A 27,535-nucleotide genomic window follows, 5' to 3' on the forward strand; every position below is an offset into this window, starting at 1 on the left:
CGATCCCAGGACCCTGGGATCATGACCTGAGCCGAAGGCAGCTGCTTAACTGAGCCACCCAGGTGCCCCTAATTTAACACTTTAATATAGGACATATTACTATATCACAATTTTGAGATCTTTAAAGTACGTAATTGGTATCTTTTGCAATCCTACACATTTTATTTTATGCATTTAAAAATATTAATTTCATTTCACTGGACTGCCAAAGGTTCCATGGCAAAATTAAGAACCTCTCTTTTCTTCTTTTTTATTTTTAAGATTTATTTTTTTTATTTATTTGAGAGAGAGAGAGAGAGCATCCAGGGAGGGGCAGAAGGAGAGAAACTCAGACTCTGTGCTGAGCAAGGAGCCTGATGTGGGACCTGATCCCAGGACCTGGAGATCACAACCCAAGCTGAAGGTAGACACTTAACTGACTGAGCCACCCAGGTGCCCCAAGAACCTCTGCTTTTCAAAGATAATTCAGTATAATGAATATTTTTGGGTCTGTTCCCATGTAATTATTGCTATAACATACATAAATACATATTTTTTAGAAAGCCATTGTTACTTGACAAAAGTATACCTGGCTTCATTTTTGGGCTGTTGAAGTTCATTTCTAAGATTTTTATGCCTCCTGCGTTTTCCCTCTACAACTCCAAACCACTCAACCTTGGCTTTATTGACATTTTGGGCTGGATAATTCTTTGTTGTAAGGGGCTTCCTGTGCACTGCAGGATATTTAGTAGAATCTCTGACATCTACCCCACTAAAAACACCTCTAGATATCGCCAAATCTTCCCTGGTTGAGAACCACTGCTTAAAGTGTAGATGACTATGGATACAAGTAACATGATCAATGATAGTAACTGTCCCCACCTCAGAAAGTTCTAGCAGAAAGAGGAAATTGAAAGATAACAGTCTTTCCCATCTACTTAACCATCCTCTTATCTTTGTAAGGATTTAAATTTTTTTCTTTGTAGATTTTATTTATTTATTTGAGAGAGAGAGAGAGAGATAATGAGAGAGAGCACAAGTAGGGAAGAGAAGGAGAAGCAGGCTCCCCACTGAGCAGGGAGCCCGACGCGGGGCTCGATCCCAGGACCCCCGGGATCATGACCTGAGCTGAAGGCAGACGCTTAACCGACTGAGCCACCCAGACACCCTCTTTGTAAGGATTTAAAGCAAACCTGAAATATCTTGGTTTGGGACAATAAGGGAATTTGCAAGGTACCTGAAGTTTGCCAGATAAGCTGAAAATTTTTTGATTTATCACCCACCTATTTCTAAGGCAGTGCATTTTATTAAAGTGAAAAAGAAGATGAAAGGAAGAAATATGGAGTTAAGAGTTGAACATGGAAACAAAAATAAAACACTGTGGCTTTTCAGGTTTGTTAAATATCCAGTTTGCATATCCAATTCTCTAAAAGAGAAACAACATTTTAAAATAATGGATCCCTTGCTATATCACACTGGGTTGAATATGCCTTATAAGCCAGAAAGGGAAGCAATCAATGGTTTTATTAATCTTCATCTGACACTTAAGCCCAGCAGTTGTAAAAGTCGTAAAAGCAGTTGTAAAAGTTGTAGCAGTAAATATAGTTTTAAGCAAGATTATTTGGTTGAAGGTTAAGCCCAATGGTGGGCTTAAAAATTCGATGCAGAAGATAAGCACTATAAAGTTTTTTAGGTTATATGAGAATTCTCAGTATTTTTTCCTATTCTTAAAAAATTTAGAAAAAAGAAACAGTTTGGAATATTTAAAAAATTATTAAAAACTCCCTATTCTAGGCATGTCACAAGTCTGAGTCAAAATAACACATGTGATTGCCCCATTTATAGAATACCTCTGACTTTAAAATTCATTATAAGGTTTAATTTCTGCTCAGTTTTATCTGTAATATGCATAGAACTTGCATTACACTCCTCACCCCATCCCGTTTTAAATTTGCAGACCCAATGGACCACCATAAGATTTTTCTGATTAGGGCCAGAATAGAAATGCTCACTGGGGATTTGTGAAGGAAGAACTTTGTAACTTGGGTCTGATTCAACTACTTTCTTTTCTCTGTCTTCCAATCTTTCTTCTTATCCTGGTTCCAGTCATTAGAAGAGTTTCAAAGTACCCTGGTATCCAGAAAGTTTTTTAAAAAGTTAAGTTCTTCACTTTTCTTTTTATTAGAGAACTCTAAAACTAGTATTAGGGATGAAGAAAGAGCCCCAACCATTTGTTTCAAATTTACTTCCAGGTTGAGTTTAGCTGTGACTGAAGTTGTTACAGTTTGGGTTTGGTTCAAAGCAGATGATGTGAAAAACAAAAAAACAAAACAAAACAAAAAACCCCAGGTTTTTTCTTTTCCCCCAGTTCACTTCCAATTTAAAAAATAACATCTGAGTTTCCTTTTTTGCTGAGGGATACATAGTCATTTTGGCTCGTTTAAGGCTTTAGCTAAGCAAGGACCACAGGTCTAATAGGTGCTATTAACAAACAACAACCCATTTTGAAAAATCACATTGATCTTAAAGAGAAAAAAAAGGCACTTGATGTTTGAATACATATATTATATCTTTGGAATTTATCATATAAAGGAGACATCAAATGGATATGGCATACCAAAGAAGAGAATACAAATCTAAAAAATAAATTTTGAAATAGCTCATTGCAGTCTCTCACTTGAAAATGATGTAAACATGCCTCTTGCCCAGATCAGAAGGTGCGATATTTAACAGAAGAGTGAAACCTTTCTGGTTTTTCCAGTTACTAGATCAGAGTTGGAACCCCAACTCTGTTACTTGGTGTGTGAGTGTGGGCAAGTAAGAATAGTGATTGCAGCTATAAATACTATGCGCACAAATATATGTTGATTGAATAAGGACTAAGCAAATAATTTAAATCTCCCTACATCTTAATTTCTGTATTTCTAAAAAATAGAAAATTGGACCTCTCTCAAAGGTCTGGGCTGTGATGACTGCATACATGTAGAGCACTTAGCACAACACCTAGCACAGAATAAGCACACAATAAATATTACTGTCATCACAGCAAGCAAACAGTCTACAACTGACATAAATATCCGAACTGCTAAAATATGAATTGTAAATAATGAGTTAGAGTCAACCCCAGACTACCATCCATTAAGGAGATAATGAGTTACATTCAACCCTAGACTATCATCCATTAAGTAGAAAAAGGCAATAAACTACCTTTAAACTTCATGGGTTTTTGGTCAACAAACTTTTCTCTAGGGTTCAAGGAAGAGCTAGAGAATAGTGATACACTCAAAACAGTTGAGGGAAAAGTTGAGAGAGAAACAGAAGGAGGTTAAAGAGTGAATCAGGTGGCTTTGATAATGCATAAGCAATCAATAAACAAGAGAGGATTATTGTTGTATTTGATCTAGTCTTCAGCACTCACTTCCGAGGCAGTGAAAATTATTAAGCACCACAAAGGTGAGGGGCTACCCCTGCCTCAGGGCAGCTTAATGGAGCTGCTTTCATAGGTGTGTTTGCTGGTTATTGTTTTATTTTTTTAACCTGGTGATGAAGAGTACGGAGATGGGAGTATTTGCTCCTCTCTGCTAACAATCCTTGAATTGACTCTCTCCACCCTACCTACCCTGGTATAAAAGTGAAGGAATAATTCCAGTAATCCTTGGTTTACTGCTAGTCAGTCATTTCTATATCCCATTTAGAGAGGCATTGGTATGAGATAAAACTCATGGAAGCAAGCACCCAGCCTCTGGGCCTCTTAGATGAAATATATTGAACTGAATTCCTTACTTTATCAATTATCATATATTTCACTTTCTTTTGTTTTAGTGAGAAGGCAGAAGAGATTTGGACTAGAGACTGCTAATTAGACAAAAATAACAGATGTTACACAAATGAAAACAGTTTTCCTGTCTCCACGCAATTTTTGTTAATAACAACACATCTCACAAAAACTACTTGCTAAAACTATACCTTAAAAATAAAACAGAATGAATTAAATACTGTTTTTATTGACTCACTTGTGAATGATCTCATTTTATTCCTCTTTCTCCTTTCTTAAACCCAATTTCAACCCATTATTCTATTTCTTCCCCATTCTCTTTTTCGGCTTTTTAAGAAAAAAATAGGGGTCTCTGAATCTGGTACTAATCCTTAACTAGTCATTTGCTCAAAGTATTTTTATTATTTTCATAATAATATTTGATACTAACGTTATGTTTCAAGGCTACTTCCCCAACCACCTTATGGATCAAGGAATGTTAAATACTTTTTTTTTTTTTTTTACAGATTTCCTTCCTTCCTTCCTTCCTTCCCTCCTTCCTCCCTCCCTTCCTTCCTTCTGCAGAGGGAGAAGCAGACTCCCCACTGAGCAGGGAGCCCAATGTGGGGCTTGATCCCAGAACCCCAGGATCATGACCTGAGCCAAAGGCAGACACTTAACTGACTGAGCCACCTAGACACCCCAATAATTTCAATATAAATTGAAAACAATGTGTACTTAAAAATGTAAGTCTTTGGGGGAAAAATGTAAATCTTTGGGGTAAGAGAAACAAATTTCAAAGTAAAGAAACGTTTTCGACTGTGAAATCTTGGAATTCCTTTTTGCTCTCTTTTGTCACATAAGCCTTAGTGAACTATCTCACGAAGTCCTCTAAAAACTAATTCAGCAGAGGTGGGATGCACGATTGATGGTATAGAATCGAGAAGGATATTAAGGTATGTTAACACAATAATTGGATGACAAGAGGCGATGGTACGAATTAGGGAGATTGTAATTCTTGTTTTACTCATTTGCCACCTTTAAAAGTGCAAGATGATTTCTAGGCTACTCATTAAGCCAGTATCCAGACCTACCTCCTCACAAACTGTAGAAAAGCGGTTGAGGAACTGTACAGTGTGCACCACAAACTGGTTTAGAAATGCCACCGTTCTTTTCTGTTGAATAGCTGGCACCTGTGTTATGTAAAAACAAACATGATTTGTACAGGACAAAGTACCCCGTGCAAACCCTTTGACATCAGTTTTATATATGTACATACATATCGCTCTCTCTATATATATCTATATATCCCTTTGACATATAACAGGGCATTTTGCTATGTTATAGGAGTTACTCGAAGTACTACAAATAGTCACTAACTTGTTTTCCTAAACTGTGGGGGTGGGGCGTCCGATGATGACATAAGTTACAAAGTTTGAGAAAGGGCTTTGGACTCACAAGTGTGAACTTTAGCAGGTAAAGGCAACACACATAAACACACAAAAAACTTGGGGACTAAATAAAAGAGGTGGGGTTAAAGGTCGTAACCTGCCCGTGTCGCCATCGTGTAACCCGTACGTAGAGCGACTCCTAACACGGGAAGCGAAGGCTGGGAAAAGCACACCACCCCCTTAGACGGATCAGGAGGGACCCCTTTTTAAAGTGAACTGTGGGACTCTACCCCCCGAGAGCGGGACCAGAGACGCCCGGCGCTAGGGACAGAGTTGGGTATGGAGAGATGGGGTGTCCCTGGGAACCGAGCGTCCCTTCCCCATCCTCCTCCCAGGTCGCCTAATTTCAACTAGGTCTTTTACAAACCTTGGTCAGGTCTATGCCTGACCCCATGAGAGGAAGCCCGTCCTCATCCATCTCCTCAGCGGGCGGGGGACCCAGGGCTCACCCACAAACCCCTCCCAGACGGGGCCCGCCCAACCCGGTAATAATGTCCAAACACCTCCCCTAGTCCCCGCCTCCGACGCCCTTCCCACCGGAAGGAAACACCTCCGCTCGCCAATCACTCGGCTGCTCCCGTAGAACCCGCCTCTTTGCACGGCATTCTGGGATTGGTAGTTCGTCTGGATTGTGACGTCAGACGCAGAGGCGCGGGGTGGGGCAAGGCTGCGGTTTTAGCAGTAAAGTCTTAAAAAGGGGGCAAAAAAAAAAAAAAAAGGAAACACTGAGTCCGGTTGAGGTTATCCCTGCTTACCCCTCTCTGTTATCTAAATAGCTAAGTCATTCGTTAATTTAAAAAATATACATTTTTAAAATCCCAAGTGCCGGATACGCTCCTAGATCCTGTGGCAATACAAAGACTGAACTTGCTGCACTGAAGAGTTTTATGCCCTGAAGGAGGAGACAAAACTTGTTTCCTAAGGACTTTAAAATTTTGAAATAAAATGTCAAATGGTACAAGTGAGGCAAACGCCGATGGAAATGACATCCACTTAGATCATCAAAAAGGTACAACAGACACCTGACAGAACTTTGCATCAGGGATTTGAAGCTCTTTGCTCAGATTTTGACTGTGCAGCTTAATACCTATAGGATCTAGGACAGCCACCAAACCAAAATCTGAACCCCTTCTATGTACCAACCAAGATGCTTAGTATTGAAAAGATGGAGAATAGTCTCTGCCTTCAGAAAGCTTATAGTTTAGGGCAGATATAGAAGTGTCGCATCTAGACCGAGGTGCTAACAATACTGAGAAAGTTGTGCACTTGCACACACGTGGGTGTGTATGCCCACATAAATGCAAATATACCACAGATAAAAGGTGCTCCTAAATCCTCCGAGAAAACCAGAGAAGGTAGCTTTGTAGCAGGTGCTTGAGTGGAGTTATGCAGGCAATTTGGGGTGGACTCTTCTACAAAGGCATAGAGGCATGGGTGTATGGTATGTGGGGGAAATGGAAAGCTGCTTGATTCTGTTGAAGCTAAAAAATCCCAGAAATGGAGAATAGTAGGAAAGGAGTCAGAAGTAGACAGAACAGCTCATTAAGGGTCTTTTATGCCACATTTGATACTATAGTTCATGTTTCTCTAAAGTGTGATCCATGAACCACCTGTATCAATTATTTGGGAGTGGGCAGTACTTCTTAAAATGTACATTCCGGGGATTAATCTTAAACAGGACCTCTGGGGGTAAGCCTAGGAATCTGCACTTTACCCCCCCCCCCATTATTCTAAACTGAAAGGTTAGAAAGTTTGTTCTGTAGGTGATGAGAGCCATTAAAAATTCTGAGCAGGAGAGTGACATGATTCACTCTTTCATGACTTTCCTTTTATCTCTCTGGCCATTCATCTTTCCTTTGTCCCTTCTCATTTTCCCAACCTCTGGAGTTTCCCATATTTATATATCTAAGCCAGATCTCACATTAGAAGCCAGTGTAGCTGAAGCAGAGTGAGCAAGGTAGGGGAATTCAAGGAGATGAAAGTTATGTGGGGGACAGGTCATGGAGAGCTTTGTAGGCTATTGTAAGGACTTTGGCTTTCTGGGTAAGATGGGAAGTCATGGAAAGATTTCAAGCAGAAGCATGATGGGAGCCACCGAAGAGCTTTAAGCAGGGGAGTGGCATGATCAGAATTGTATTTGAGGACATTCTATTTGGCACAAGGTGTAAGAGTGACATGAGGGTGGCAGGCAAGCCTGGAAAAGTTACACAGCTGTAACAGTCACCTTTTACTCCATTCTCCTTTACATTTAAACATACATCAAGTTGTATGTCTTCTAGCTCCTGCATAGCTTTTGAATCTGTCTGTAACTCTTCATCTTTAGGGCCACATCTCAAGTTCTAACATTCTCCAATGTTACCGCAATAACCTCTTCCTGCTTCCATCTGTGTCCCTCCAGCCTAAACACATTGTATCCATATAGTGACTGTTTACAAAGACAAATCTGATTGTTACCCAGGATATAATCGTTTCTCATTTCCCTCAGTTTAATGTGCTCACAAGGCCCTCTGTATGGCTCTTGCTCACCTCTCTAACCTCACTTCTCACTATCCTCTCCATTTAACACCCCCCAAATGTCTTTAAATTCCTGAAACCGGGAATTGCTGTGGGGCTTAAACATACTATGTCCTTTGCCTGAACAGTCTCCTTTTTTCCCTGACCACCCCTGCCTAACTCCTACTTACGCTCATCTCCTTTATCCATGGTTTTCAAAGTTTGAATACAGTGTACTTGGATGTAATTTTCTTTGTATTTATCCTTCTTGAAGTTTGCTGAGCTTCTCAGATCTGTGGTTTGATGTTTTAAATCAAGTTTTGAAAGATTTCTTGGCCATTAGTTTTTCAAAAAAAATTTTGTCACATTTTTTTTTTCTGGGACTCCAAGATACATGTATGTTTGATCGCTTGATACTGTCCACAGCTCACTGATGCTCTGCTCATTTTCTTCTCCCTGTGTTTCTGAGTAGATAATTCTTACCAACCTATCTTAAGCTCAATGATACTTTGTTTTCTAGCGTTCAATTTATTATGAAACTACTCATCCAATGAATTTTGATTTTAGACTTTTCAGTTCTAAAATGTCCATTTTTAGGAGTTTCTATTTTTTTTTTTTAAAGATTTTATTTTATTTATTTGACAGAGAGAGACAGAGCGAGAGAGGGAACACAAGCAGGGGGATGGGAGAGGGAGAAGCAGGCTTTCCGCGGAGCAGGGAGCCCGATGCGGGGCTCGATCCCAGGACCCTAGGATCATGACCTGAGCCGAAGGCAGACGCTTAAGGACTGAGCCACCCAGGCGCCCCAGGAGTTTCTATTTTTCTCCTAAAATTCCCTGTACCCTTCTTTTCCTTAGGATATATGTATATATATAGCTACACTTGAGCAGAGTCCCCAACTGGCCAGCTTAGCCTTTCTCTTCAGAGCCAGGAGAGCCTCCCAGTGAGAGGAAAAAATAAAAAACCAGACAGTCGCTTCATGGTTATGTATGGTTATCTATAAGTAGCAGGCATGCATAGATATAGAATTAAAGAAACATGAACTTCTTCTCAGTTGCCCAGTTGACAAATTTTTTTCAAAGTGGTTTGGTTTCTTAAAAAAAGACAAAATGCTAGATGTGATTTCTAGCTAACAGAAAGAAGAGTGGCAGTTTCTCTCTGCCTCCTGGGACCCTTGATGATTACTGTTCATCAGTCATCCATAGCTCCTGACAGCAGTGCCATTCACAGTTTAATAACTGAATTTCCAGGACTACTAAAAACAATCTATAGCTAGAAGTTTTGGCCAACTGCCAGAAGTCCTCTGAAGTATGTACTCCTTCCTCCAGGCTTTCATTGGAAATGATTAACAGATTTCATTTACTGTAGTGAATTTTGAAGGCAAAACAAATAGATTGTAATGAATACTGATTTCAAAGGGCAGAGATTATATATATCACCCACATATATCCATTCAATAAAAAATCTTAAGAATGTTTCAACAGTTAACTTTGTTTTCATTGCAGATCACTAGAAAATATTTAATTTTATCATGGGTAAGTTCTTAGGTAAGCAAAACAATGAGAATTGGGTTCCTATTTTTCTTTTTATTTCTTCCTGCTCTGCTTCAGGATGAATAGTTAGAGGGGTGTGGTGTTTCTTCATAAGAGTGGGAAAATAAAATTAAATGTTCCCTATCCGTCCCCTCTGCCCTATCCCTTATGAGTGATACAAATTGTCTATTGGGACTTGGCTAAGTGAAGGAATTCTAGCCTACAGACTTCATTTGTGTTAAGAATTTAATGTCTCAGCTACTTCTTTTAATTATTCTGCCTTTTCAAACTTTCAGACTCAGAAAGTTGGGTTGTAGGCTTATATCCTATATGCAGGACATTGGATTCTTCTCTGGAAAGCTTACTACCTTAAGAGATCTAAAGATATTTAGTTAGGGGGTCCCCAGTAAAACAGCACATAGCCTAATGATGATCCTGCTTTCTTTGAGGGGACTTGGGTGGGCAGGAAGCTCTCACTGTTGCATTTGTATGCACCAGTTTTAATTTATGGAGGTGACTAATTGATGACAGAGTGTAATGCTATTGAGAGTTTATTACACATTTCCCAAGAGAAGGGGGCACACCATGCCACACAGGGCCACAGGGAAAACACCAGATTTTGGTAAGGAGGCAGACAGAAGCAGGAGCTGGGGGAAGGCACAGGCCAGAGTCTTTATTCAGGTGTCTGTGGGAAAAGCAAGGCAGGGCAGGGGAAACAGTTTAAAGACTGGCTGGTGTGAATGATTCTGGTGAGCTTTGAGACACAGGAGCTGTCCCTAGCTGTCTGTACCTAGCCCTGAGTTGACATAGGACAGGGGAAATATTGGCTTGGTGTATGAAAGTTAGATAAGGAAGTAGTTGGGGTTAATGGGCTCCAGATTGGTTGGTTTGCGTATGAAAAAATGTACTTCCAAGTAAGTTGTTTCACTATTTTTAGGAATTAGCTAGTCATGGAAGAGGTGGTTTCTCTTAAGATCTATAAGGCCACAAATACCAGAGCTTCAAGAATACAGAAAATAAAAAAATATATATAATTGGCCCTGTGATGAATGGATGCTAAAAAGACAAATACAGAATCTAAGAAAACAGTGAGAATACTCACCTTTCAGTATGTGGATTTCAGGTAATAGTTTCAGCAAGGCACCTCACTCCTGAGTCTAGAGTCTCATACAATATCTGAAGTGATCAGAGGGGAAGGAGCAGCTGTCTGGCTACGCAAGCTAGGGGGAGGGTATTTGGAAGGGGGCATGTCTAATTACTACTCATCTACACTCTCAATCAAACCTCCTATTTTAGTATCCCCTGAAGCACTGCACCCCCCTTCAGAGGAACTGATGCCCCAAGAATTCGAAGTGTCTTAACTTTCCTGCTTTAGAAGATGATGCCACTTCTCTTCTTTCAATCCTTACAACACTCCTTGCTTTCATTACTCATTGATACCTAGCACATGCTACCATTATCTTTTTGTGACAATGTGATATTGCCAACCTCTGTAATTTCTTTGAGATCAGAGGCCAGTTTCCATTTCTTTATATTGCCTTACTTAATCTAAGAGTCATGCACATGTTAGTTAACATCTGCTTATTTTTAAGTTAAGAATTTATTATATAAGGGGCGCCTGGGTGGCTCAGTTGTTAAGCGTCTGCCTTCGGCTCAGGTCATGATCCCGGGGTCCTGGGATGGAGCCCCACATTGGGCTCCCTGCTCGGCAGGAAGCCTGCTTCTCCCTCTCCCACTCCCCCTGCTTGTGTTCCCTCTCTCGCTGTGTCTCTCTCTGTCAAATAAATAAATAAATAAATCTTAAAAAAAAAAAAGAATTTATTATGTAAGTGAGATATTTATCATGGAAAACTTAAAAGAAAAAAGCATAGGAGGGAAAAATGTCATCCACAGTCACTCTTTTTAGAAGTAACCATTACAGTTTTGTATTGCCAAGGTCTTTCATCTTGAATTTACTAAGTCAAATTTTTTTCCTCATTGGTGGGGGTATACATGAGTAGGCCTCAGTCATGAGTCTTTGCTTAGATTTGTACACCTTTTATAGCACTCTGTCCTCTTCATAGAACAACCCTCTCCATTTATTTAAAAAAAAAAAAAAGCAGATGATGCCACTATCAGCTGCTTCTAATTAACCTCCCCTGGCTGTTTCAGTAAATGACTCAGCACCTGGACTTCTTAAAGCAGTCAGGTTATTTTGAATCACAACCACATAAAATCACTTAACACTACTCTGGAAGTTCAACATCAACATTTCTTCCTGTTGCCTTGTTTCTAGAGTCCAAAATGATCATGTTAGAACCTTTGCTATTATCCTTTAAAAAATGTGCCAGAAGGTATGAGCCAGTCAGTCTAGGAAAGTGGTTCACAATAGTTTCCAGTATGAGAAGCCCTTTTTAATAGAAAAAAATTTTGAGGAACCCCAGATGATTGTGGCTGGATATTTAATATACATTGAGTGAATATATACACACTGTTGAGGATTTAAAATAGGAATATTAAATGGAAATGGGTGAACTATATTGGGGAATCCATTTTAAAATCCCAGATTTCCATTCAAAATAGCATTTCACTCCCTTTTATTTTCCAGGCTAGGTTCTATTAGTTTTCCTATTAATACACCCTACCTTAGAAAGTCTTGCCTCTTATGTATCATATAGGCAGGAATTGTTATTCTGATTTCATTTGCACTCCAGGGCCAAACCTGGGAGTCACATAATAGATATCAAGATGACAAGCACACCTTGATGTACCTTGGACCTTTTTAACCCTCTCAAGATTTCTGAATGAAATCTTCAAAAGCCACTCTTGCTGAATTGGAGAAGGGTTCATTGGCAGGCGCATTCTTCCCACTACCTGTTAATGGTGTTTTGGGGGAGGAAGAGGCTGCTGGCAAAACACCTGAAATCAACGTCTGCTAGAATTGTGTGGGCAAGTTTGATTTTTGGGGCTGTTTATATTATCTCAAGAACCCAGGAGGTTATGGCTTCAAAGGTAAAAGAGGATTCTGATAGTGGTTATATGAATATAATATTGAGAAACCCTTGCAATAATTCCATACTCTTCCATTTGCCATCAACACGTTGGGAAGCAACGACTCAGGGTTTTGTAAAGATTATATACACTTATGAACATATCTCAGTTATTGTGGCAGGTGGGTGGAATGATGGGGAAAAGACTATGTCAAAAACACTAACAAAATCTAGAATTACTCCATGGACTTGGGGTCTATATGTATTTGTGGGTAAGTCCAGGGTGGCGTGAGACCTCTAAGCAGCTATATATATGACCATGTCCGTACTTGCTCAAAATAAAGTGCCAGGGAAGTCTTACTAGAGTTCTGTACATTTCAAATGAGGGATACTCCCACAGATTTCTCCTAGGTACAGGCAATTGGGAGAGAAATGCCATATTAGCTGTTCACAATAGCTTGAGGCACTAGTGTGCAACTATCGTGAGAATCAGCTCTACATAATATTTGGCAAAGTATTTTAAATTCCAGAGTCTAAACCTTAATGAAAAAAACCCACATTTTTTTGGTGATCTGAAAACCAAATGAGCTATTATACAATAATTACTATAAAGTATACCTGAGTTATTTTATCTGTAATGAACACCTAGATTTCATTAGTACTAGTGGAAGAAAGTACTAGCAATTAACCAAAGAAACATTAATTAAGAAAAGATGGTAGAAAGAAGTTCTTTAAAAAATAACTTCTATTGGTCTGGTTTAAACTAATGTCCACTAACAAAGTCATTTCTTAACAGTTATAGTCTAAGTGAAAATGAACCAAAATGAACTAATTTGTTTAGACAGCCTCCACCTTCTTTATCACTGTGGCATAATTTATGACTAGTTGCTTCTGGCTTAGAGGTTAGTTGTCTGGGGCTTATTTCCTTTATACCCTGTCTCAAAAATAGAGATTTCCTAAAACAGCATTAGAAAGCTCTTGAGATGGTTGCAGAGATTAACCGTAATTTTGGCCAGAGTCTAATCTTGTCTGGATTTGGCTCAGTAATAGGACAACAGCTGTGTTTATGAGAAAGATCAAAGTTTTGTGTTTAACCATTAGAAGCAAAGATACCAACAGCATTTATTGTCTTTTACTATAAAGAAATGAAACAGGCACTCAACTCAATCTAGCACTAAAAATGCAGTTGGCAGAAATGCTTATTTCATACATCTTTAAATCTATTGGGTTACTGAAAGTGTTTGCAAAGGCTGAGAAACCTGGTGTCCTCTCCTTTTACTTACCATTGTTCATATGGATTTTATAAGCTTACATAAGTATTACAAGTCCCAAGGTAAGAGTATTCTGTTAAAAATTAGTTGAGAAGGCAAACAGCAATATAACAAACACATAAATTAAACAGAAATAAGCCGATCCAAAGAAATTTCCAGGCAAATGTAACTTGATCCTACATACAGGCAACAATTGTTTTTACTAAGGTAGTTCAAAGAACAGCTGAAAAAGTCAGAAAGGAGATTCAGTGCTTTTGATTTCCCATGAAGTCTGTATCCATGCATGCAAAAGAAATTGGTTATGTTGAATGTGAGTAATGGATATGTCATCAAATGTGTATTTGTTTTTCCTTTTGTGAAATGAGATCTTCAAAGCTGATATCCTAATTATTTTGTTGTTACTGTGCTTAGTTAACAATGGTTGCTATAATTAAAGTCATGTTAATAACAACAACAAAAGAAAACTTCTACCTATGTTTTAAAAGGCATATTTCTTTAAATGTATAATTAGAAATGAATGTTAGCTGTTTTGAAATTCTTTCCCGATGCCTGTTAAAACAAATGTTTTTGAATCAGCAAGGTGTTAGATTAAAGAAACAGAGTGTTCTCTCCTGTCCCTGTTACTGAGCACACCGACAGCTTGATAAAGATCTATTGGAACAGAATGTTGCTTCTGAGGACTTGACTATGCTCTCATGAGGAATATGTGGAAATGGACCATCATAATGATGATTTTTACTTTGCACATTTTATTTGGGCTCAAAACTAAGGCTATTACTGGTATCATATAAAGTTGGGTTGAGTTTAACTTTTCGAGCTACAGAAAAACATGGGGAATAATCTGGAGCAAATACTTGTCCTCTCCTCAGAAATCAGTCTTGGGCACAATACTGTCTCATAACTTCCCAATCAGCATTTCTGGGATAATGTCAGATTTTGGACAATTACAAAAAACCAGACACAAATGTGCAAACCAGATTTCAATTTCTTCTTCACTGACATGAGATTTAAAACAGCAACAGGAACATTTCTAGGTCAGTGTCAATATGTAGTCACAAATTACCAAAGAAACAAATTGGAGTGCATGGGTGTGCGATTTTGTGTTTTGGCATGGGAGAGACATTGAAATATTCAGTGTACAAGCCAAATCATAAAAATAAAATGGGACTTATGATCCCATCATTTTGAAAGAGTAGGATTTAGTTCTGACATCTTGCAGATTTGTGATATCCTGACTTTTGCTTCAACAATCCTAAATAATATGAGTTTTAGGACATAACTTTTTTTTCCTTTCCACAATGTTTGTATGTGAAGCAATCCTCAGAGAAACTTATTTTCAACAGAAGAAAAACCCTCTTAGCCATACACAAACATGGAAAAACTAAAACTAACTAGGATACATATACATACACAAAAGCAGAACTCATGTTATTTATCAGGAATTAGAAGTCATGACCAATAAAAACTCCCCACTAAACATTGCCTCCTGTGTTAGTCTAATTTAAACAGTTTACTAAGAACAAAGTTTTCTAATGAAAAAGAGTATCATTACACCATTTAGTGTAATTGAACATAGTAAAGTTTAACAAATGCTTACTCAGGATAGCGTGAATACCGCTCCTGAAGCTAAGAGGTAAAGATATCCCTCTCATTTCTTGAGACTTTAGTGTCACTATGGTCACCATATTAATTTACAAATGAAACAACCATTTTCTCTAAGGACACTTCCTGCCTCTTGTTGGCATAAATCCACAAATTTAGTACTTACATGACCACCATGGGTTACCTTTTCCCAGGACAGCTTCCCTTAACAGACAGTAGTCCTACTGGGTAATTTCTTCAGATAACTTATATTTGGATAAGGCCTCATTCCAGAGAACCCATTTCCTAAACACCCAAATACCCAAGGCCAACATACCTTTTTAATCTCCATCCTTAATCATAACCCACTCAATTCCTAAGTCAACTTTCCTAAGTATAAGACAATTTTCAAATGCACTGGCTCAATCTGTCATCTCAATATGTATCCCTTACTTTTGGGACACATCCTGAAATGATAAATTTTTATAAATTCTTTTGTCTATTCTGATGCTTTTAGGGTTCTCTGTCCCATCACAGAAATTGTTAAAAGGAAATAAGTCCAAATTCCCTGCCCTTTGCCTTTTTAAGTTCCAATCTGCTTATGAAGGGGTAAAGGAAACTATTTCTACTATTTGGTAATAATATTTTATTGTATCAAATAGTTGACTTGGAAATTGCTTATGCTACGCAATTTTTTATCTGTACTATAAGCATGTAACAGTTTATACCAAACATCTACATGATTATAAAATTTCATTGCATTAAAAAAAAACTACCTGCAACATTTCATTCTCTTAAAGCTAATTTTCTTGATTCCATTAGATACGTATTATAAGACAGCTTATGAATAAAACACGATTAAAAAATATTCACTGGCATTCTTAATTAAAAATAACACTTAAATTCCTCAAAAATAAGAACTGTACATCTCTGAAATAAATTAATAATACCTACAAATCCCCGAACTGTGAGGCAGACCCATGTTAGGTATTTTTATTCACCTTAAGCTAATACTCACAATAACTCCATGAGACAAGTAGGCTCTGCCTACTTGTGCACGCTCTCTCTGTCAAATAAATAAAATCTTAAAAAAAAAAAAGATTTAAAAATAAAACAAAAACAAAACCAAAAAAAAAAAATGGCATATAGTAAACAGGACTGAGTAAATCAGTCACATTTTTAAGAAACTGAAAATCATTTTTTTACAAGATTTTATTTATTTATTTGAGAGAGAGAGAGAGCACAAGCAGGGGGAGTGGCAGGCAAAGGGAGAAGCAGGCTTCCCGCTGAGCAGGGAGCCCGATGTGGGACTCAATCCCAGGACCCTGGGATCATGACCTGAGCTGAAGGCAGATGCTTAACTGACTGAGCCACGCAGGCACCCCTGAAAATCATTCTTTATATTAAACTGAAGAATAATTTTTTATTATCACTGAGGAAGTTGTAAGACCCTTACACATACAGAATGCTAACAAAAATGGATACACCCACACATAAACCTTGAACCACTTCCAGAGTAACACTAAAAGGAAATACCTTGTCTTCCTTTTGTAAATGTTTGTGTCTCTGAGAATTAGGAAAACAGCATATATTTGAAGTATAGAGGACAGGATATACTTTGGATAATCCTGTGATAAAATCACAAATATATATGTTTCTCTAGTCATCTCTTTTCTAGAGCTGCTGAGTCAATTATAGCCTTAAAAGATGATTTAAAAAAATATATGTATGTGTTATATATGAATATATACACACATATAGAACAGAGCAGGAAAATGATTTTTCAAACCATTAACATTTTATTTAACAGAAGCAACAAATGGGACATTTCTAGAGCTTACAGTATATTTGATATAAAAATAAGGAATTCTCCAAAATATGTATTAAAAATACAAAGTTTATGGATCTAAGGTACACAGAAAATTTGTTTTACATTTCAGTTACCCAAAACAATAGCTTGTGGTCTCCTCCAATTGCACACAGTGGGAGAGTTCTATGCCAGGAGAGGCCAGATCCGACGGCTACAGAACCAATGAGGACAGGCTACAAAATACGTGAAGAATTAAAGAAACTTAATAAATCACCAAAGTTAATAAGTAAAAACTACCCTACAAAAATAAGAAATGCATTGATAAATTGTCTTTGGCTAACACAGAGGAAATAGAATGAAAAATATGCTCCCTCATAGGTGAAATACACATTATTTGTCTGCAGCGGGCTAGAATGAAGGATACAAATACTCTATGAGTAACTGGTTTAGCTTAGACTCAAACATTTTTGTAGCCTAAACCAAGCAAGCGAGTAAAATTATTATGTTTAAATGAAGAAGGAAATAAAAAAGAAATAAAATGCTTCTTACATGAATACTGGCAAAAAGGTCTGTTACCACTGGTGATTTAAACACCAAAAAATGCTTTCTCTTTCCAATTTAAGCAGATAAGACATTCACAAATGTCTTTAGTTACATTACAAATTTGGGGGCTATGAGTAGAAAAGTAGAAAACACAAATTTAAAAACACATATGCCATAAAACAACTCCAAATTACCTGAGGGTGTCCTAAATGATGAATCTGAAACTGGCTTGCAATTTTGCCAGGATAACCAGTGGTTGCAAACAAGTTCTCATTAATTGTGGACCACCTAAGAAAAGACAAAAATACCCATAGTATCCTAGAGATAACTACAAACTTTTCTAAAACAATTTATTTCTTTTTGCACAAAACCAATAATTTTATAAGTCTAAATTTGTTAATACAGCTTTACAACTGGACTGGAAATTTCAGGGAAGTTAGCTATAAATATTTTCTCATTTTGTGAATATTTATTAAATGCTTGCAATGTGCCACTTTGTTAAGTTCCAAAGTTACACAAAGTTAGCAGTTCCTTTCTTATAACCAAAGGGCTGACAGTGTGGTGGGGGATATAAACATGGCATCAGACAAATATAAAATATTTCACAGTGCAATACATTAAAAAAATTAATGTTCTTATTGACATTTGTTAGAAGATTAGTGATAAATTCATGCATTTAAACATCTAGAATATTTAGATATTTGAATATTTAAGCTTCAAGATATCCTAGACATTGAAATACCGTTAATGAAACAAAAAGTGTTAATATAGCTCCAGCGACATGCCTAGCACTATGATAAGTACAGTGGGGAAGATATATGAAAAAAAGAAAGGATTTGTTGATAAAAAAAAAAAAAGAAAGAAAAGGCTAAAGTCTGGTTAATATGGGCAGACATTATTAGTTGCTGTCCAACAGCCTTTCTGCCCTTTTTCCATGCTAACTGAACCCCAACTACCTTCTGACAGTGTGACTGACCAGAACGGATGATAGGCAATGATAGCAATCCCTAATAAAAGAGCAGTGCTCCTTCTCCTCCTCTTACTTTGGACAAGCTCGTATGAGGCTATGACACTTGGAACTCTGGTAGTCATTTTGTAACTGTGAAGCTACAGAACCGAAGCCCCGGCACTGTGGACAGCAGAGGGAAAGGGCTGAACTCCTGCTGGCACTGGTGAGCTACTGAGCCAATCCTGAGACTGCCTCCTTCAGAAGCCATCACGTCTCTATGATGTGCTCACATTTCTGAAATCAGAGTGCATCTTACAATCTATGGCATCTTACATTTTGTTGAATATATATATATTTTTTAAAGATTTTATTTATTTATTTGACAGAGAAAGACACAGTGAGAAAGAGAACACAAGCAGGGGGATGTGGGAGAGGGAGAAGCAGGCTTCCTGTGGAGCAGGGAGCCCAATGCAGGGCTCCATCCCAGGACCCTGGGGTCATGACCTGAGCTGAAGGCAGACGCTTAATGACTAAGCCACCCAGGCGCCCCTGAATATATTTTTTTCTAAGGTGTACAAAAAATGATGGTGTCCCTAAGTCCTATAAGTTTATTGGGGGTATTTTAGATTTGATGAAATACAGCATATAAGAAATGTACTATTTGTTTTAGTCTTAGTAAGTTTTCATGTTACTTGAAGCTAAAAGCACCCTAATGACTACATTATACAATGGAATATTACGCAAAAGTCAATAAGAACAAGGTAGACATGTATATTAAGTAGAAAAAAAGTCAGATACATAATATAGTGTGTTCTCATTTAAAGCACAACAATGAAGTTTATATGCATAAACATGGGCCCACCTACATTTTACATCTATCAGAACAAAATATAAGGAAGCATATATTCCAAATTGTTGGAGAGGTATTAGTGGAATGGCAATATGTTTTGTATTTTATAAAATTTTTCAAAGAAAATGAATCACTCCCTCACCCAGACAAAAAGACAAAAGCAAAGACTTAGTTAGGAAAGCAAAATAACCATTTATCAAACAATCAGTAAACAAACGCCAAAACACCCCCAACACCTCCGTGCAAAGGAGAGGACTGGGAAAGTATTCGAGATAGTGGCACAGCATGTGACGAAATAACCAAATTCAAAAAATTAAATGTAACTCCAACAAAAATGGTACAATACCTGAATAAGCAGGCTTGATCCATGTGGACAGGCCTCTTATCTTGAGGATAACTAAAAGGTAACATTTTGTATTTTATGAATTTATGTGCTGGTCTCAAGTAGAGGAACTTAAATTAAGGTTTAAACGGTATTTTTTCTTTAAAGGACACAATGCCCAATGTACTTAAACTGTGACAAAATTCCAAATAAGCACTGGATTAACATAGATGAAATATGATAGAGACACAGATATGATTTAGAACCGCTACAGAACACCATCATTCAACAGAGTCAATGTTTTTCTCTCTTTTTTAAATGTAAATAAACACTGCTTAGATCAAAGGTTTTTTACTTTGCATTGTTCTTCCTGGGTTACTCTCAAAGTAAATCTGCAAAGCATGGGCATCTATCTCTGTTATGTAAAAACCCACAGCTCTGGTCCTTTTCAAGAGAGACTTGTTTCTGCTCTATAGTGAGGCTCAGGTATACAAGAGAGGCTCTGTGGATCACTTAGCAATAGTGACTGACTTTTTGGGTATGCAACAGATAGTTGCTAAGGAAATACCTGGATCGAGTAATATCCCAAATTAACCAATCATTTCCTGCAACAGCTCCAACTTTGAAGGTATTTTTTAAGCACCAGTGGGCTGACATTAATGGCATCTGTTCTGATTCCAGAGATAAAATAGCCTGTTGAGTCAAAAGATCATAAAACCGGATTGTTCCATTCTTCTCTGCAACCATCAGCTGTAAGACAGAAAAAAAAATTCACCTAATTCACTAGCCAAATCTGAGGCAGTAATTCAATATTATATATAACATGTAAACATTTGCATATATTAAAAATGGGACATCAAACGCAAATGAAATAGGTGAAGCCTATGTAAAAATCTCTGTCAAATATTAAAAAACTTACAGAAAACTGGTGAAAGAAAGACTCAGGAAAGTTGAGTACAATTTTAAATGATGATGTATGGTTACTAGGAAATAAGTCCAAAGAATCATTCTGGGAAAAGTTACAGCTTTAAGTTATGTGTCTAGAAAGGATAGCTAAGTATGTATTTCTCAACAGAGCTATATTATGTGTTACACATCCTTATGTGTCGTGAGATTATTTCCAGAATGGAAGGCAGCATGGTGTAAGGAGCACAGACTGGCCTGGGGAGCAAGGCTGCTTCTTCCACTTAAAAGCTAAATGACTGGTCAAATTACAAGTCCTTGATTGGCAGCCTTCTTCTTTCTAAATTGTATATATAAGGATAAGAATAGCTAGTGTTGTTGTGTTGATTAAATGAGTATTATAGGGGGGTGCCTGGCTGGCTCAGTTGGTAGAGCATGTGATTCTTTTTTTTTTTTTTTTAAAGATTTTATTTGTTTGACAGAGAAAAACACAGCAAGAGAGGGAACACAAGCAGGGGGAGAGGGAGAGGGAGAAGCAGGCTTCCCGCCGAGCAGGAAGCCCGATGCGGGGCTCGATCCCAGGAACCTGGGACCATGACCTGAGCCGAAGGCAGACGCTTAACGACAGAGCCACCCAGGCGCCCCGAGAGCATGTGATTCTTGATCTCAAGAGTTGTGAGTTTGAGCCCATATGTTGGGTGTAGAGATCACTTAAAAAAAATAAAATCTTAAAAAGGTAATACATGTAAAGCACCCAGTACTATGCTTGTCACAAAGCAGCCACTCACTCAATATATAGTAGTTACTCTTACGTCAATATTTCCTTTATTCTAAAATACTACTGATTTAAGATGTTGAATAATGAGCTTGCTCCTTCCTTCCTTCCCTGATCCCTCTCTTCTTCCTTCCCTTCCTTTCTAAGAAATATCTTATCAATGCAAAAATAATCATAAGATAAATTTCAATTTTATAAAATATTAACATGTGAAAAAATTTATTTCTTAGAATCAAAGAAGCAAGGCATTAGAATACCCATTTGTGAGAGTTAAGGTAAAGAGATTGCTATGAATAGATAAGTAGTTGTTGCCCAAATAAAATGGTTTAAAAGCTCTCTACATTTTCTGTAAAGTTCTTACTTTCTAATTCTGGTTATATGAAAACATTCCTGAAGGTGTGAAGTGACAGTGGTAGCCTGGAAAGAATGAGAGACTTAGTGTCAATAATCCTGGGTTCTACTAATCTGTTGAATGACCTGGAGTTTGCTTTTTTCCTATCTGTGAAATGTGGGATAATTACATCAGACTCAAAATGTTACCATATGGCTATAATGTGATATTGTACATAACCGTATTTTCCTAAACCCATAAAACACCATTAAAGTATTGTTACTACTTCTAATAAGACAGATCATGTCTGGCTTAGGACTACTGGCAGTCATTCTATTATTCATTATCTAAGAGACATTTACTGAGCATCTACCTCCACCTTCCCCCACTGCCCACAGAGTTGAGTCTTATTATTCATAGTAAGTAGTTAGAGTCTATTAAATTGCTGCAAACAAGGAATTAGTAAATATTGAACACTGATCCTAGAGGAAATAAAGGGTTGGGTTCTTGTGAGTCTCTGGGCATAACATTTTTGTCAACTGACCAACGCATAATCTGGTATTATGTATTTTTAAAGATACCGTGTTTCATATATACTGATTCATTAACATCGAACTCACAGCTGGGGCGTCCGGGTGGAGCAGTCGGTTAAGCACCTGACTCTTGGTTTTGGCTCAGGTCTGATCTCAGGTTTTTGAGATTGAGCCCTGCATCAGGCTTTGCACTCAGTGCGGACTCTGCTTAAGTTCCTCTTTTTCTCCCTCTGCCCCTCCCTGCCCCCTCTAAAATAAAATAAATAAATCTTAAAAACAAAACAAAACAAAAAACAAGCCTCACAGCCAACAGCACTATAGCTCATGCTTGAATAAAGCTTATCTAATACCATATTATTTTCTCCATAAGGCACATCACAGCCTTATGGCACTTAGGAACCCTAGACTGCACTTTAGCACTTAAATGCTTTATGCTTGGGGGCCATTTTACATGGTGAAATCACCAACAAAAAGCACAAAAACGTGGCCCTAAATAGACCACAAATAGGACACTTGCTTAGAGTACGAGAGCTAAAACAAGAAGGCAGAGCACTGGCCTCATTCAGCCTTAGCTGGAAATGTGCATCTTAGCCGACTCGAATTTCTTGTTGCTCTGTGCATGTCTGCAACTGTGAAATGCCATGAGTACTGATTTTGGGGTTATAAATAAATTTCAGTGAGTAGACAAACTTGCAGATATAGAATCTGCGAATAATGAAGATCAACTATATACACATGTTTATGCAAAATACTATGCTAATTTCCACAGAAGTCGAAAGTAAAAGATGATTCTTGATATCAAGAAATTTCCCATCTAGAGAAGAGAATTATGAAAAAAAAAAAAACTGACCCTAGAATATAAGTAGAATATTGGTAGTCTTTCCAATTTTGGGATTCTTAATAGAAAAGGTAGAATTTAGAACTTTTCTCTAACAGGCAGAATGTTAAAATAATACTAATTCTACTAAGAATAACATCAGGTCAGTTACATGTTATACAACAAAAACAAATGCAACACTGAGCTTTACCTGCCCTGTCTTACTGAATCCTCATAACCACTGTATGAAAGTATTCCTATCATTAATCCCATTTTTCAGAAGAAGAGACTGAGGTGCGGAGTGACAGAAGTAACTTGTTGAAGTCTCACTGCCAGCCTGTGGCAGAGCCTGCATCTGCACTCAGGTCTCGAGCCTGGGTCTGTCTGACTATAGAGCATGTGTATTTCTTACTACAAGCTAGACTGTGAAGACCGGTGAATGGTTTGGTGTGCTAATATATAGTTGAGGAGAGGAGACCAAGGAAGCGTCACTAGGAACTAATAAAAATATTTGAGATTTTAAGCCTGACTCAAAAACTCTTAAGGATTTCAGGTATAAATTATGGATTGGAGACAGGCAAAGTCCATCTGGGTCCTAGGTCCTAAATTAGGAGGCGCAATAAAGCAGGTGGGTTTAGAATGCAGCCGTTGTTAGCCAGACTGCTTGGGTGGGTCTTAGCTCTGCTGTATGACCTCGAGCAAATGACCTCTCTGTGCATTAAGTTCTCATCAGTAAAAATGGAGCTAATAACAGTACCTATTTCATAATATGGTATGAATTAATACACGTAAAGCACTTAGAATGGTCATAGCACAAAACATTCGCTATTATTATAGGTTGAAGTCAGACTTAAAACTCAGTTCTGTTATTTATCTTTTTTAAACTGTGCTCAATTGTGATGATAGATGTTTTTTTATTTTTTATTTTTTTGGTTGAAAGCAGATAGAGTAAAAAAGTTTGGGAACTGCTGGAGCTAAAAAGTTTACAGGGGAATTTTTCCTTTAGGACTTCCCGGAACCATAAACAGAATATGCACTGAATTAAGAGGGGATATAGCTTTTGTAGCACAGAACATTAGTACTTGAACCAGAATAAGGTCAAATCTGTGACTGTGTGGCCTTGGGCAAATTACTTATTAACCTTTTGGTGCTTCAGTTTTCTTATCTATAAAATGGATAGAAAAATGTCACCAACCTCAGAGTGTTTTGTGAGAATTACATGAGAGAACACATGTAAAATACTGAGCACAGTCCCCGGCGCTCAGAAAGCATTCAACAAGTGTCGGTTGTTATAACTCATTTGATTTAGCAGCAATCTACTCTCTTAGAGTCAGAGACTCAGATGTCCTCAGTCCCAATTCTCTGATTCTATGACATCCTAAACTCTTGGTTCTGTTATGACTACCTGGTAAAATCCTAGCTCCAATTGTAGTTAATTGGATTTAAGATCTTAATTGCTCGAGATCACTTCTGTGTCGCCTTTCTGTATTTTAGGTTTTTGTGTTTAGGGGTGACATGATGAAACGGGTATTTTAAGATTAGTTTAACTAAAGTAGGCAAGAAAAATCAAAGAGTGGAGAGCCAAAACCTTTGAAACAGCTAAGCCTTGGTAGGAGTTACTTGTGGGAAAAGAAAGGTGAAGAATGCACCTTAATGACAGAGGAATGTGTTCTAGTAATGTGTTCCTAGGGAAGGAAAAATTAAAAACCTGGAAAAGTTTGCATATATAGAAGGAAGACATCAAAAGTAATTTCAGATTTTGAGTGTATATGATCTACAGCAGGGACTTCCAAACATTCTGAAGTCATGGAAACAATAAAAAAAGGAGGTGGGGTGGGATGGAGTTTTAATGATATACAGAAATAAAACAGAAATTAACTTAAAGCATATAAAGGAAAGGGACCTGAATCACAAGCATTAAGATACAAGTTTTGGGATAGAAGTTATAAGAAAAGTTCTTATTTCTCATCTAGGTCACAGATTTTAAAAAGTAGCCTATTTGGGGCATCTGGGTGGCTCCAGTCGGTTAAGCGTCCAACTCTTGATTTCAGCTCAGGTCATGATCTCAGGGTTGGGAGATTGAGCCCCGTGTCAGGCTCCGTGCTGGGCATGGAGCCTGCTTAAGATTCTCTCTCTCTGGGGCGCCTGGGTGGCTCAGTCAGTTAAGTGTCTGCTTTCGGCTCAGGTCATGATCCTGGAGTCCCGGGATCAAGCCCCAGATAGGTCTCCCTGCTCAGTGGGGGAGTCGTCTTCTCCCTCTGCCCCTCACTCTGCTTGTTTTCTCTCTCTCACTCTCTCTCAAATAATAATAAAAAAAAATTCTCTCTCTCCCTCTCCTACTGCCCTGCCTTTATTTGTTCTCTCTAGAAAAAAAAAAAAAGGTAGCCTATTGTATTTATACATGGTGATATTAACATTTAGGTAGAATCCCTGTTATACTTCACGTAGACTCACTGCTACAGGGGAGAAATCTTGCATAAAATAAAATATAGGACCTGCCTTCAAAAACAATACTTACATGTGGAACAGTCCCTACATATTTAATATGAATAAATTGGAAAATTTTACTCATGCATATATACAGAGTGTACATTTCTACTGATGAAAGATCCAACATGCCTGAAACAAGGTTTCATGGTATCCCAAGGCTAAGAGAACATATGTATGTAGTCTGGGACATCTCAGCTCAGGATTACCTCCTCTGTGAAGGCTATCAGCAGATCTGATTAATCCTTTTTGTGGGACTTGATCCCAGGACCCCAGGATCATGACCCGAGCCAAAGGCAGATGCCTAACAACTGAGCCACCCTGGCGCCCTGATTAATCCTTTTTTATGTCATGGATCTACTTACTAGATTTTTTAATTCCAACACTTAAAATCTGTGTTGCTGTATTTACATGTTTTTCTTCCTTATAAGCCAGTAATTGTGTAACTTAAGGGCAGGGGCTTTATTCATTCTTTTATCCTCTCTTACACCTAAAGGGCACAGTGTAGGCGAGAACCACCTCTGCCAACAATTCACAAATACATGGTGAAAGAAAAGTTGGAAGAGAAGGAAAAAGGGAAGATACACGCAGAGATGCTCAAGAGGACTAGAATAATGCATCTTCAAAGATCAAGTGAGCAGGGTTTCAAGATAAAAGTGACAGAAATGGTTTCCTTATCTGTTAAATGAGGGTCATCACAGTTGCTATCTCATAAGGTTGCCATGATGATTAAGTGAGCTAACATGAAATGCTGACAATGGGCCAAGTATATTTAGTACTACGTGTTTGCTATAATTAATCAAGCTTATCTTTTTGTGCAAGTATGAGGACAGAAAAGAGTCAATGGAGAAACATGAAGACGTTAGACAGCTATAAAAGCAAGATGCCTAGGGAACTGGCATGAGATCTACACAGCTAAAGAATTAACTTTAACAAGATGAACACAGTAACTTCTTAGCTTCTGGGGAAAGATGAAATAGAGTGATGCCCAAGAGCAGATACTGGCAAATGAGAGAACACTTGTTGAATGAGTCCTATCTTCTCAATGAAATAAGAATTAAGGTCAATTGATAATAACTTGCAGTGTATTTTTAGAATTTTAGAAAGCTCTACTCTGAATAGGAGTTGAATACCACTGCAGCTAGCTCAAATTTGCCTTATGCCACAGATGCTTTCTGTTTACATATTATGGCTTCAAGCATGGATTTTAACCTTTTTTTTTTTTTTTAATGAATACTGCTACTAGACAGTCTGGGCATCTGTTTTTAGATTGCAATCTACCAAAGGGCAGGAAAAATGTACTCTGAAAAATGTCATTTATGGTTGATGGCTGTAAAATAAAAGCTTAATTACAGAGAGTTTTTAACTTACAGAATTCTAGACTAGTCCAAATGCATTTCTGACAATTAGAGTCTCTGAGGTGGAAAAAGTAATAGATTTTTCTCCTCTATATATGCATGTATTACACACGTTTATGTCTTTTCAGCTTAATAAAAGAAAGCTAAGTTATAAATAACAACCTTAAAAGTTTCTTCAGGATGCCAGCACACACTCATTCCAGGGGAATGAAGAACAAAATGAGCTGTCTGAATTCCTTCCAAGTTCCAAATCCTAATAAAAGAATAGGAATACAATGTTAAATATTTTTGCTATATCACTACTAAAAAAATGACACTTCATGAATTTATTCAAAGCTATTAACTAGAGATTATATTATATAGACATTTATACCTAAAGTATATGTTTAAAAAAAAACTAACATAATTATTTTATTTATTTATTTATTTATTTTTATTTTTTTAAAGGTTTTATTTATTTATTTGAGAGAGAGAATGAGAGACAGAGAGCATGAGAGGGGTTAGGGCCAGAGGGAGAAGCAGACCCCCTGCCGAGCAGGGAGCCCGATGCGGGACTCGATCCAGGGACTCCAGGATCATGACCTGAGCCGAAGGCAGTCGCTTTACCAACTGAGCCACCCAGGCGCCCCTAACATAATTATTTTAGAAAATGTGAAAGTAGTATGAAGAATTTAAGTTTTACCATACTCAGTCATGGAAAAACAGTCACATACATTTTCTAATTTAACACTGCAACACTGTAACACAGTAACCAAATTAAATTATTCATATAATCTTTTTTTTTTTTTTTTTATTCATATAATCTTTATTTTGTGGGCAGAATCTTG

General features: G+C 37.7%; 2 protein-coding genes across 6 annotated transcripts in view; both read right to left on the minus strand.

Annotated features, from left to right (window-relative positions):
* Positions 1-5,701, minus strand: part of WASHC3 (WASH complex subunit 3) — a 51,407-nt gene extending 45,706 nt beyond the window's left edge. For all 3 annotated transcript variants that reach the window (XM_036106660.2, XM_036106593.2, XM_036106536.2), the window contains exons 1-2: positions 5,552-5,701; positions 4,828-4,926 (exon numbers count right to left, since the gene is read on the minus strand). In XM_036106660.2, the coding sequence (XP_035962553.1) occupies positions 4,828-4,926; positions 5,552-5,602 (150 nt within the window). In that variant the 5' untranslated portion in view covers positions 5,603-5,701. The remainder of the gene's footprint in view (positions 1-4,827; positions 4,927-5,551) is intronic.
* Positions 5,702-16,806: 11,105 nt separating this feature from the next.
* Positions 16,807-27,535, minus strand: part of NUP37 (nucleoporin 37) — a 42,404-nt gene continuing 31,675 nt past the window's right edge. For all 3 annotated transcript variants that reach the window (XM_036106200.2, XM_036106280.2, XM_036106333.2), the window contains exons 6-10: positions 26,871-26,961; positions 20,073-20,254; positions 19,529-19,579; positions 17,578-17,671; positions 16,807-17,073 (exon numbers count right to left, since the gene is read on the minus strand). In XM_036106200.2, coding sequence (XP_035962093.1) covers positions 16,960-17,073; positions 17,578-17,671; positions 19,529-19,579; positions 20,073-20,254; positions 26,871-26,961 — 532 coding nt within the window. In that variant the 3' untranslated portion in view covers positions 16,807-16,959. The remainder of the gene's footprint in view (positions 17,074-17,577; positions 17,672-19,528; positions 19,580-20,072; positions 20,255-26,870; positions 26,962-27,535) is intronic.

This window comes from Halichoerus grypus, chromosome 6 (genome assembly GCF_964656455.1).
Source record: "Halichoerus grypus chromosome 6, mHalGry1.hap1.1, whole genome shotgun sequence".
Taxonomy (NCBI): domain Eukaryota; kingdom Metazoa; phylum Chordata; class Mammalia; order Carnivora; family Phocidae; genus Halichoerus; species Halichoerus grypus.